The 13,779-nt window shown below is 45.3% G+C and overlaps 1 protein-coding gene across 2 annotated transcripts in view; it reads left to right on the top strand.

Moving 5' to 3' along the window:
• CALCRL (calcitonin receptor like receptor) overlaps positions 1 to 6,905 on the top strand; it is a 74,522-nt gene extending 67,617 nt beyond the window's left edge. For both annotated transcript variants that reach the window (XM_069983582.1, XM_069983581.1), the window contains 2 exons: positions 1,068 to 1,109; positions 3,728 to 6,905. In XM_069983582.1, coding sequence (XP_069839683.1) covers positions 1,068 to 1,109; positions 3,728 to 3,949 — 264 coding nt within the window. In that variant the 3' untranslated portion in view covers positions 3,950 to 6,905. The remainder of the gene's footprint in view (positions 1 to 1,067; positions 1,110 to 3,727) is intronic.
• The last annotated feature ends 6,874 nt before the right edge of the window (positions 6,906 to 13,779 follow it).

Here is a 13,779-nt window from a genome sequence, read left to right on the forward strand (position 1 = left end):
CATCTTCTTATTCACATGTGCAGCAGATCTGGATTGTCTGTATGTAACGCCTGGAGTAGTGGATCCACTGGACCGTCACCAGCGATGGCACTAACCTCACCAGGGAGCGGAGTCTAAGGGGCCGCTGGTTTTCACCAGAGCCCGCCGCAAGGCTGGATGGACTTGCTGCGGCAGGCGACCCCCAGGTCGCTACCCCTGGCTTGGTTGCTAGCGACGGCAGGCGAGGCGTGGCAGGAGCAGTAGGCAGGAGATGGTGCTGGCAGAGGTCTGTAGACGTAACCGCAGGTGACAGGCTGAACACAGGAGCAATGGAGTGACAGGGGAGCAGGAACCAGGAACAAGGACTAGGTAGCGGATAGGTATCAGGAACAAGGACTTGGGACCAGGTAGCGGATAGGTATCAGGAACAAGGACTTGGGACCAGGTAGCGGATAGGAATCAGGAACAACAGGGGGCTGGGCCAAACGCTATGGGAAGCATGTAGAGGCTCCAACACCTGTAGTGGGGCAGGGCTGGAACTTATAGGGGAGTGATTGACATGTGGACCAATTAGGAGCGCACTGCCCCTTTAAATCTGAGACAGCCGGCGCGCGCGCGCCCTAGGAGGCGGGGACGCGCGCGCCGGCCGGCACAGTGAGAGACAGGAGCGGAGGAGAGGTGAGGCGCCCCCAGGGGCCGAACTAGCAGCAGCGCCGGGTCCCTGCACAAGGACCCCGGCGGCTGCATGGGGCAGGAGGAGGTCGCGGCCCGGAACACGGGCCGCCGCCGCGGCCGTGACACTGTAGCATTGTATGTGTAGTCTGGTCTCCAGTTGAAGTGGTCCAGATAGGACCATTGTAGGTTTAAAATATTGTAACCTAAGGCCATTTTAAGTAGAGGGACAACTGTATTTTGCCAAGCATTGTACCATTACCCGCTTGGTTTTAGTGATGTTTGATGATAAAATGTTCAAAATTCAGGAATCACTTGCTGATTGAATTGCAATGTCATGCCAATGTGCCCATTTATATCTTCCATATTTGTTGTAAACTATTTTATCATTTATATTGTCTTCTTGTCTTTTGCAGGGATTGCTGGTTGCAACAATATTCTGTTTCTTTAATGGAGAGGTATGTTTGATTTACTGAATTGTTGCTGTTCCCTAGATCAAACATTAATGGTGATAATGTGATTTGACTAATGTGACAAAGAAGTTAAACAATTATATTCTTTGCCATTGAGAAGGAATCTTTTTTCTCCTTTCTATAAAAAAGAAAGGTAATCAAAATAACCCCTTAGTGACCGCACCAATTTGGACCTTTGGCCATTTTCTCATCGTCACATTCCAAGAGCACCTTTCTGCCATTGACGAAACCATATGAGGACTTGTTTTTGTGACACCATTTTGGGAGGAGATAATGAAAAAAGTGTAATTTTATTTTAATTCAAAATTATTTAATTTTAATATTGTAGTAAACTTTTTTTTTTTTTTTTTTTTTTACTTTTTAACTAGCCCCATAAGATGCCTTTAACTTGCAATTCTCTGATCACTACTGTATTAGGCTATGTTCGCACTACACACTAAACTACGGCTGTGATTACTACAGTACTTACGTAGTGCTGCAGATAAAGGGGAATCCCGGCTGGAGTGTATACACATAGGGGGATATTTATTAAGTCCGACGTTTTTTACGCTGGACTTATAAATGTCCCCGCATCTCCGGCGCTACGGAGATTTATGTAGAGGCGGACTGCCTCTACATTAATCCCGTGCGCGTCGGTGCGCACAGCCGAAAACCTACGCCACCTGAAAGGTGGAGTAAGTTTTTTTAGCGTATCTTTCAGTTTAAAAAATGATGAATCACGCGGACTATGAGTCCGCGCCCCCCGTCCCGCCCCCTCCACACCCCGTCGCCTCCTCCCCAGCTTACGCAGTGGAATAAAATCATGCGCAAATCGGCACTTTCCGCCGGGAAAAAAACGTACGCCCATTGATACATGTCCCCCATAGTGTACACTCCAGCCGGGATCCCTAGCGGCGCCACAAGAAACTGACGTCAGAAAACCCTGTCAGTTCACACAATGGAGCGTGCTCTGGCCGCATGCTTCATTGTGAGCAGCGGGGAATTTGGATGTGGCTGTGTGCACTGATGCGCCCGCATCTGAATTCAGCGTCAGTAAAGATCATCCGGCCGGTACTGCAACACTGGCCGGGATGATCTTTTCTGACACTGGCCATTCCGATCCGGTCTCTTACAGTGTGGGAACATGGCCGTATTCTGCCAACAGGCAGTCTATACAGTTGTGCCTATACAACTATACCTTGTGATTTGACTGCAGCATGTAACAGGTTAAACTGCCAGAATCTGGTATTCTCTGGGGGGGGGGTCTGGCTGTCATACTGGCAGCTGAGTTCCTGCAATACTGGCTCAAGAGATCCACACTGGGCTGCAGCCATAAAAAGTCGATGGCCTAGCATAAAGCCCCTTAGTGAAATATGTGTGGTGATTAAGTGGTACAAGATATAAAAGATATTGCTTAAATCTGATAGTGAAATGATCCTTTCCCTAAAGGCATCCAAAGATATTGGTGAAAAGTCAGTTTAACCCACTGTTTTTGGTAGGACTGGCTAACTGTCTAATGTTTTTGGAGGCCTCAATCTATTACAGGTACTTAAAATCAGCGCATTTGTCCTCCTTCACATATATGTATGTGATACAACTTTACCAACTTTGCCTAATGGAAAAGCCCCTTCAGGAACAGTTGGAAAGGGGCAAAATGACACTTTAGGACACTGTATACAATCACACACCATATGCTTTGTGATGTAACTTGGAAATTGAACTGAACACAGATTTATGATGTTCAAAGGATGTTGAATAAATCCATATGCACAGAAGGTGCAGGCTAGAAAATGGCTTCAGACTCTTAAAAAATATATATTCTGAAAATAATAAGTCCTACTTAAAGGGGTTGGCCACTTTATAGTAAAATATGTCAGTGTACAGTATTAGTAAGTGTACTCTCTGTATATACTGACAGCAGTTCCCTGTGTGCCTCATAGAGCTAAAATCAGACTCCCCTCCTCCAGACTGTGGTGCCCTGCTCTGTTTTGTTTCTGTCCATAAAATGGCCGACATGGAGGAGCATGTGACCATGCCCCGCCCCCCAGTGTCCACCATAGGCATATACAGGCTCAGTGGTGGACACTGGGGGGCGGGGCATGGTCACATGCTCCTCCATGTCAACCATCTCATGGAAAGAAACACCACAGAGCAGGGCAGCCCAGCATGAAGCAGGGGAGCCTGATAAGCCCTTTCATTTTTTACAAATTCACAAAGTTTGCCACAAGATATCTCTAACACCTTCCCTGATATTTTACATACTGTATAAACATGAGTTTTTTGTGGAGTGAGATATGGAATAGGTTCAGGAGCTGAGACTGCTCCATAAATGAAGGGCGTTGGCTGTTTACTACAAGTGGCAGCAGCTAGTATGGAACAGAATTTAGATCCCTGCTGTTTAGCCACTAAGATAGCCATCACAGTCAGTGGCATATCCTGGAAGGTGGGGATGTTACTAAACTAAACCAGCACAAAGAAAATTCACTGCATTAGGAAAAGGTTATTTAACATGTGCATTACTGTCTGTGCTTTAGTAATGGTAATTAAAAATTACAGAATGTATCTAATCAATTTCCCATAATAGGTCAGTAATAATTTTCTGTATCTGTGATAATTATTTCTAGGTGCAAGCTGTTCTAAAAAGACACTGGAATCAGTACCGGATTCAGTTTGGAAATAGCTTTGCGCATTCTGAAGGTCTCAGATCAGCTTCCTACACAATTTCTTCTATCAGTGAAGCCCAGGGTACCACCTTTACGCACGACTATAGTAGTGAGCATTCAAATGGAAAAAATTACCATGACATGGAAAATATTACTTATAAACCAGAAAAACCTTATATGTGAAATGTGTATTACTGTTTTTGACTGCTGCATTTATTACTGTATATGATTGCTGTCTGAATGCAATGTCTACTTTAAACATATTAAGCGTGTCTCAATATATATATTTATATATATATATATATATATATATATACTTTTTTTGCAAAGTATATTTGCTGTAAACATTTAAATTTGTTTGCACTTGTGTTACACTTATGTAAGAGGTTTGTGAATAATGACTTCTTATGTTTGTTTTTTTAATAAAATATTGTTTTTGTGCCAGCAGAGTAGGTTATGTTTTCCCTTTTGTTTTGTTTTTTGTACACAGAAATATTTATCATAATTATGTATTCTGATGCATAAACATTTAAACTAAAAGCTGTGGCTTATTTTTCAATATTATGTTTGCAAGTTCTCTATGCTGTGTAAGCTCTTAAAAAAGGGAAAAGTAGATAGTATGCTGTTTGTTAAGTTAAAAACACAGTTGAAACTAAACCCACTATATTAAAGCCTTATGTTAAAAGTGTACACATGTGCCTCAATGGTCATTTTTCCTGCAGTCTTTATGGTTAAATAGGCACTGTCCATTAAAAAAAAAAAAAAACCTTTCCTCCCATAGGCAACAAAGGAGGTGCTCAGGCATGACGAACGTTCCTGTGTTTGGGCAGGACGGGCGGCTGGCAGGAGATATAACCGGTCATCAGTTAATGAAGCTGTATGGCTGTTTTTATTCCCTGTCCTCCCCTTAAGGGCTTGTTCGCTTTTCCTTTGGCTATCCTATTAAAACATCTGTTTGAGTATTTATGCATTCAAAAGGATGCATTCAGAGTTTTTTTTCGAGTTTTCAGTGGGGCTTTCGTCATGGTTAAAGGAGTCTGCTTGGGGGGGCGTGGTTTGCTGTTGGAGAAGACTGTCGCATGCCGCTGAGCTCCTGCACATACAGCGGTAATATAGCTACTTCTACAGAGACTTTGCATTTTAAATATCTCCTGGGGGGCTCTCGATTCTCCCAGACCACTTCTCGACATGAGGATGACTTCAAAGAAGGCTTCCGCGGCAGCACAACGGAAGACTCAGAACTCTTTGCCCGCGGATGGAGCGCGACAAGATGGCGCCGGCTCTCTTCCTCACTGGCAGAGGGCCCGGTTCTTCCCCAACGAGGCATCTCCGTGGTGGACTCCCCCGCCTGCAGAGACATACAGCGGGCCTCAGCAAAGCACTCAGGGTAAGCAGATACCCCCTCAGCAACCCAAAAAGAAAAAGAGAAAGAGACGGGGCGCCGCGGCTACAGCAAGACGGCAGACTTCAGATGAATTAACACAGTGACAGCAGTTCACACAGCCGCAGGGACAGTGCTCTTTATCCCTATCTGCTGCCCCGTTCAAGATGCCTCCTTTCTCGCCGATCGCGGCTCCTGACATACAGCGCTCACTTTCTGACCTCTGCCTGCCGGCGCTGTTCTCCGAGGAACGGGATTTATTACCCAGCTCTGTTGTGGTCTCTCTGCCAACTGGCTGCCCTCGGGGACCCCTTCACCCTGCTGCAACACAATTACCACCTATGGCCAAATGTTCATATTTGCCTGCCGACAGTGACCCGCTGTATGTACTTTTATCTGCCACTGACTAACACAGCACCATTAAGAGAGTTACTGCTGGCGCTGCGTAATTCTATCAGAGTGGATCTTGATCGGGCGCTATCAGCCATCAATGACTCAGTTCAATTAGCAATGGGCAGAATACAATGTCTGGAAGACACATTATCAGCTGTTATAACTGAACACAATGCATTACTTGCTTCTCACCACCAATTGGAATCTGAGCTGCGGATTGTAAAAAGGACTGTGGCGACAGTGGATAACCGCACACGGGACCATAACCTCAAGCTAAGGGGTGTCCCAGAAAACATTCAAGTGCCTGAGCTTCCTAAATTTGTTCGGCGGTATATGGCGGCAGTGTTACCGGATCTGCAGAAAGAGGACCTATCTTTGGATTGGACACGTCATGTCCCTAAACCAAGCCATATCCCTCTCGATGCCCCACGAGATGTCATAGTAAGAGTACGACATATTCATGTGAAAAAACTGTTCTTGGCAGCTACAAGGCAACAAACTGCGATTCCACAGCGTTATGCGCATGTCTCAGTATTCCCGGACCTCTCAGCCCATACACTATCTATACGGCGGCAATTCTCCTAGGTCACTTCTACTCTGAGACGCCATGGGATTTTGTACTAGTGGAGCAGGACAGATGGTCTTATAATCAAACGAGACTCCGATTCTACCTTGATCCCAGATTTCAATGCGGGCCTTCAATTCCTAAAAGACTACAATATTGGATAACGTCATACTGTTTGCATACCAGTTTTCCGAAGTGATATTACACTATCCTCAGCTATCTATGGAATTGTGACTCTGTGTACTTTGGATATGTTGTGCAGGACTCATTCTGATGATCTACAGCTATACGTCAGCATCATATTTCTTCTCCAACCTGAACCGGACTATTTCCCCTCCTGTGGTTTGGCTGTGATGTTTAGGTCACTGTTTTTCCGCAGCCCTACTGTTTATGCAAAGTGGTCTATAGCAAATTCTAAATGCTTAAGTTTTGCATAGTTATATTAGCCTACTTTAGCAACAAATTACACTTATTGCAGCATACTCTGGAGCCGGACTAATAAAACAGCACATAGCCTTCTATAAAGCTAGTTCGGATCTCATGAACAACCCACCTGCGGATACACAATTCATGTAGCAATTTTATCAGTAGACCACTTAGGCTTCATACTTTGGTTAGTGTATGCTATAACACTAGTTTTTGTACATTAACCTTTGATGCTAGCTACTTCTCAACGTTTCTTTATGCATGTTTACCAATTCTTTGTATGCTACTTTACATGCCTTGCTACCTTTTATTGTCATTATTTGTATGCAATGAAAATTTTTTAAAACTTTAATAAAAACTATTGAAACATTAAAGGAGTCTGCTTGTGTCTCTTTTTTTGTGTTGTGTTAAGTTAAAGAGAACCAATCACCTCCCTGAGAGACAGTGAGTTGTCCCCAATACCTTACAGCTGCCAGGCACAGCTCTCCAAAGACATGCCTGGCAGTCTCCGGCAGGGTGGTAAAGTCACAATCTTCATCTTTTATCCTCGGTCCTGTTGCCTGGTACTCGGTCCCAAGCTTTGCATTAAAGGGGTACTCCAGCGGGGGGGGGGGCACTTTTTCGCTGGGACCGGGGAGGAGGTGGTTGAGGGAAAAGACGTCCACTCACCTCCTCCCCGGTCCCAGCGAAAAAGTGCCCCCCCCCCCCGCTGGAGTACCCCTTTAAGTTCCCAGCGCTGAGGCGGTCAGTCAAGTGTGTGTGGCTGGGAAGAGGGAGGAGTAAGCATGACTACATGCTACTGCAGCTACGCCCTTATGCCTACTTACTGGGCACCAGGATCGCTCATTAAAGATGGAGGTTTTGAATTTGCCACCCTGACAGACTGCTGGGCACAGCGCCAGGGCCAACTCACTCTGCCTCTGGGAGGGGATTAATTCCCTTTATAAAAACAGGAATATGATTGTGAAGTTGTAACATAGTGCAGCAGGTTAAAGGGGTACTCCGGCGGGGGGCTTTTTTCCGATCTGGCCGGGGAGGAGGTGGCTGAGGGCAACGACGTCCACTCACCACTCCGATTCCAGCGGTGGATCCAGTATCGCTGCGCTCCGATCCCTGCTTCCAGAGACCAGGAAGTAGGGGACCGGAGCACCGCGATACGGGACCCGCCGCTGGAGCCGGGGAGTTGAGTGGTCGTCGCTGCCCTCAGCCACCTCCTCCCCGGCCAGATCGGAAAAAAGCCCCCCCCCCGCCCGAGTACCCCTTTAAGCATCCAGTTGAATCACAATGTTTAACACACACATATATATGTATATCTTAAAAAAATATGCAATTTGATCACCTCTTAACCACTTCGCGTCCCATTATGTACCTGGTACGTCATGCCAGGCGCCATAAAAGTCCAAATCACTCCCCTTTTCCCATTTTATATATATAAAAAAAATGAACAAAAATATTTTGTATCGCCGCATGCGTAATCACACAAACTATTAAATTACCACAGAAAAAAGAATCCAATGAAGGATCAAAAAATGCAGGACAATCACAAGTGAATATTATCATAATCTTTATTTAAATCATATTTGGTAAAATTCATTAAAATGAAGAGTGAAGCAGAACCAAACAAATGGAAAAACAAACAATGAGGGGACATGTAAATACACTTGGGGGCTCGGTTCACACGTTGTAAGAGTGCGGCTGTATTTGCGGCTGTAATTGTGCGGCGGTATTTTTGGTGGTTCGTGTGTATGCTTGGAAGTATAGGATATGCGGCTGCACAGTGCACACTATGTATGAATCTACGGCCCTATCGTAAACGGACCCGTAAAAAATGAACAAGACCATTGTTTGCGGCTGAATATGCGGCCGTGGATTGACAGGCGGTCCGTACGGAGTACTTCAAAAATAGCCGGCAATGATGCCGAATGCCGATGCCTCTAATAGTTAATATATTAAATTAATCAAACACATTTTCTTTGTAATCAAGACACTTTCGTTGATCAATAATTTATTTCTAACGAATCCATCATTTTGCAATTAAATATACTGTTAAAAAAAATAGATATATAAATAAATGTATATTTATCTATATATTTATTTTTTGACAGTATATTGAATTGCACAATGATGGATTCGTTAGAAATAAATTATTGACCAACGAAACTGAATTTATTTCAACGAAAATGTGTTTTTTTAATTAAATATTAATTAGTACAGGAAGCTCTATAAGCCGTTAATTCATATGCCGGCAATAGAGCATTCTGTACTAATCATCACTTTACTTTAATGAAAACATCAAATGTTTCTTCTAATTATGTTATGACAATAGCATTATTAGAAGAAACATTTAGAATTATATGTGCGCTCAGCTGATTGGCTGTTCGGCTGAGCGCACATATAATGAGCCGGTCCGCAGTACAGTGACTTCATTGTGCTGCGGACCAGCGAAGAGGACACATCGGGGTGAGTATAGAGCTCTCCCCACCCCCTCCCCGGCACTGCACCCCTCCCAGCAAGGAAGGGGGGTCACTTAACCCCTTCCTTGCTGGGATGGGTGCAGTCTGACATCAGTCTGGCCCCCAGGGGGTTAAGGGGGATGCAATACATCCTCCCTTAACCCCTTGGGGGCCAGACTGTAAGCAGCGATCTGTAAAGATGCTGCATACTGTAAGGAGCACAACACCGCTCACAATGATGGGTGTTGTGCTCCTGTTTGTGTGTTTTTGTGTGTTTCTCCCTTTTTGTTTTTCAGATATCGGTATCCTGGGGATTACGTCGGATTCCATGGACTACGTCGATGACCAGCGTTTTTTTAATGTTTTTTTTAATAAAATGGTCAATGAGGGGTGTGGGGGTGTTTTTATTTGAATAAAAAAATTTGTAAACTTGTGTCTTGTCTTTATTTCTTTACTTTATAGACTTAGTAGTGGAAGCCGTCTAATAGACGGAATCCATTACTAAGTCGGGGCCTAGTGTTAGCCGGTATAAAATGGCTAACACTAACCCCCTATTATTACCCCAGTACCCAATGCCACCAGGGGTACTGGGAAGAGCCGGGTGCCAGTGGTCCCGGAGCGTCAAAATTGGCGCTCCTGGACCGGGCGGCAGCAGGCTGGTAAGATTTAGGCTGGGGAGGGCCTAAACCAATGGCTCTTCCCACCCTGGTGTTACCAGGCTGCTGTCGCTTGGTTTTTAACCCGGCTGGTTATAAAAATAGGGGGGACCCTATGCGTTTTTTTTTTTTTAAATAAATAAATAAATAAATAATTAAAAAAAAATGCATAGGGTCCCCCCTATTTTTATAACCAGCCGGGTTAAAAACCAAACGACAGCAGCCTGGTAACACCAGGGTGGGAAGAGCCATTGGTTTAGGCCCTCCCCAGCCTAAATCTTACCAGCCTGCTGCCGCCCAGTCCAGGAGCGCCAATTTTGACGCTCCGGGACCACTGGCACCCGGCTCTTCCCAGTACCCCTGGTGGCATTGGGTACTGGGGTAATAATAGGGGGTTAGTGTTAGCCATTTTATACCGGCTAACACTAGGCCCCGACTTAGTAATGGATTCCGTCTATTAGACGGCTTCCACTACTAAGTCTATAAAGTAAAGAAATAAAGACAAGACACAAGTTTACAAATTTTTTTATTCAAATAAAAACACCCCCACACCCCTCATTGACCATTTTATTAAAAAAAACATTAAAAAAACGCTGGTCATCGACGTAGTCCATGGAATCCGACGTAATCCCCAGGATACCGACATCTGAAAAACAAAAAGGGAGAAACACACAAAAAACACACAAACAGGAGCACAACACCCATCATTGTGAGCGGTGTTGTGCTCCTTACAGTATGCAGCATCTTTACAGATCGCTGCTTACAGTCTGACCCCCAAGGGGTTAAGGGAGGATGTATTGCATCCCCCTTAACCCCCTGGGGGCCAGACTGATGTCAGACTGCACCCATCCCAGCAAGGAAGGGGTTAAGTGACCCCCCCTTCCTTGCTGGGAGGGGTGCAGTGCCGGGGAGGGGGTGGGGAGAGCTCTATACTCACCCCGATGTGTCCTCTTCGCTGGTCCGCAGCACAATGAAGTCACTGTACTGCGGACCGGCTCATTATATGTGCGCTCAGCCGAACAGCCAATCAGCTGAGCGCACATATAATTCTAAATGTTTCTTCTAATAATGCTATTGTGATAACATAATTAGAAGAAACATTTGATGTTTTCATTAAAGTTAAGTGATGATTAGTACAGAATGCTCTATTGCCGGCATATGAATTACCGGCTTATGGAGTTTCCTGTACTAATTAATATTTAATTAAAAAAACACATTTTCGTTTAAATAAATTCAGTTTCGTTGGTCAATAATTTAATTCTAACGAATCCATCATTGTGCAATTAAATATACTGTCAAAAAATAAATATATATATAAATATACATTTATTTATATATATATTTATTTTAACAGTATATTTAATGGCAAAATGATGGAATCGTTTACATTTAATTATTGAACAATAAAAGGGACTTTATTAGACAGAAAATGTGTTTTATTAATTCAATATATTAACCATGAGACACATCGGCTATACTGCAGAGGATCGCAAACCCCGGTAATAGCGATTCATGTAAACTGTGTTCCCTGCTTTCCCAGATGCATTCAGAGGTGTTTGCATCACTTTCTTAACATTTTATTTGTTATTTTTAGTTGAACCAGATTTCCAAGTAAATGACCGTATGTTTTGAGCCGCATGTCTATTTTTTCCCACGGCCGGAGTTTCACCCGCACATTTACAGCCGCATAAAAAATACAGCCGCACAGTTACAGCGTGTGAACCCAGCCTATAGGTTTATATATTGCACGTGCATATAAAGTGCTAATAAGAATATGTAGAATTGTTGAAATACAGGCAGCCTCCACTAGGTGCAAACTAAAATAAATGTAAATAACAATGAATGAAAAATATAACCAGGCAAAGCCCTGGGATATACCGAGGATACTGAGTAAGTACCACACGCAAGGTGAAATGTGGTACTTACTCAGTATCCTCACACACACACAGAATGCAGACAGACACTCACACTGCGGGGGTCCCAATCAGTAAGTGACAGGATCTGCGATCGTAGTGTTTTAGGGGTTAATGCTATGGAGCGCGCTTCATAGCACATTAGACACCCAGGGCGTACAGGTACGTCCTGGGTCATCTGTTGACAAGCAGCCAGGGCATACCTGTTATGCCCTAGGTCGTCTAGTGGTTAAAGGGACATGCCCACTTTTCAAGTTTTTAGACCAAAAAATGAGTAAGTGACGGTAAAACAGCAGGGAATATTGGGGGCGGAGCCTAGCTAAGCATGGAGTAGGACACATAAACCTGTGCTCCTAAGCCAGCTCGGATTATACCACCATGGGCAAGATTAGCACAGATCCATGCCAGTACCCCTCAGAGACCATGCAGTCATAGTTGCCAAAGCTCTTATATGGCCCACATCAACACTGCTCTTCTCTCTATAGAAGACCAAGAAAACCGCAGCAGTCAAAAGAACATGCAGATTAGAGGATTGCATGAGTCCTATGCCACTGAAGCTCTGGAACAACATGCCCGAGACATCTTCACCAGTCTGCTGGGCCCAGATAGAGCGGCTACAATTAAAATTGAGTGCATTCACAGGGCCCTGTGAGCTAAACCATCAGCTAAGGGCCCGCCATGTGATATTATCTTCGGGCTACTACAATATCCAGACGCTGCAGATATTTTGCAGGCTTCCCTCTGCATGTCACCCTTGCTCTTTGAATGACATACCAGATGCTCCAAGATATTGCCCCAAGCACACTGGCAAAAAGGTGCTTTTGAAACCACTGCTAGAGGCTTTACATTCTGAGAAACTCCCTTTTAGGTGGCTTTACCCTTTCAGGATTGCTATTGTGAAAAGCATGGAGGGCTCCACTTTAATGGTTTTTACTGTTTACTTAATGTTATGGCTACTTTAACAGCTGGCCCCATGGGCTCCCAGGCCGCAAAACTCCATATTTTTTCCTTGAATGTGAAAGGGATGAATACGCCTTAAGGGTGCCTTCACACCTAGCGGATCTCACTTCTGTGGATTCGAAGCGAGAACCGCTGCGGATCTGGTACCATTCACCCCTATGATAGCACATATTCGCAGCGGGATTAACATCCCGCTGTGAATATGTGCTTTAACCCCTCACTGTCCGCAGCCCAGCCGCCGCATTAGCCCATCCTTGGCCGCATCCCCCATCTCCGGCCGCATCCCCCCATCCCCTGCCGCATCCCACATCCCCTATCCCCGGCCGCATCCTGCAGCCCACCGCCGAGAGCATAAAGTACCTGCTCGGCGGCGCGGCTGCAGTGAGGCTCCCGGCTCCGGTCCCGCTCATTATGCGGCCGGGGATGCGGGCTGCTGGATGAGGCGGGGGATGCGGCCGGAGATGGGGATGCGGCCGAGGATGGGCTAATGCGGCGGCTGGGCTGCGGACAGCGGGGGGTTAAAGCACATATTCACAGCGGGATGTTAATGGTGAATGGTACCGGATCCGCAGCGGTTCTCGCTTTCGAATCCGCAGAAGTGAGACCCGCTGTGGATGCGGTAGGTGTGAAGGCACCCTAAAAGAGGTCTCAAGTACTTTCTGAGTTTAGATCAGTCAAGTCAAACTCTGGCCCGCGGGCCAAATCTGGCAATTATTTTTGGCCTACCATGCTTTTCCATTGCTGTGTTAAATTTGGCCCACCTGACTTTGCAGCAGATTATAATATGGGTGGTCCGTAGATCTGCTTGGACCACCCATATTATAATCTCGTAGGCCGCAGGCAGTTTTTAGCCCGTAGCCTAGAAGTATCTCAGTAGTTCCCCAACGCTGGCAATGTGGTGAAGTCATTGCGCGCATTCTCCGACGGGCGCCTCCTGGGGTGGGCTGGCTACTATATAACAGACTATTTTAGGGACTGACTTCTATATAAAAGGACGCTGGTTGACCTCAGGGAGATCAACTAAAACACCGCAGAGACACCATCACGTGTCTCAACGTCCGTGTATTCTAGAACATTGCCCCCTGGGAAATTGAATATGCAAAAGAACACTGCAGAGACACCATCACATGTCTCGACGTCAGTGAACTAGCCAGACCTTCCCTCCGGGAAGGAACAACCAAGCCAAAGCGTTCTCCAGTCAAGGAAACCACCTCAGCAAGGTATCCATCCACAGACAGCTGTTTCAGGGTTTTAGCTCCTCATCAG

The sequence above is a fragment of the Dendropsophus ebraccatus genome, chromosome 9, assembly GCF_027789765.1.
Source record: "Dendropsophus ebraccatus isolate aDenEbr1 chromosome 9, aDenEbr1.pat, whole genome shotgun sequence".
Lineage (NCBI taxonomy): Eukaryota > Metazoa > Chordata > Amphibia > Anura > Hylidae > Dendropsophus > Dendropsophus ebraccatus.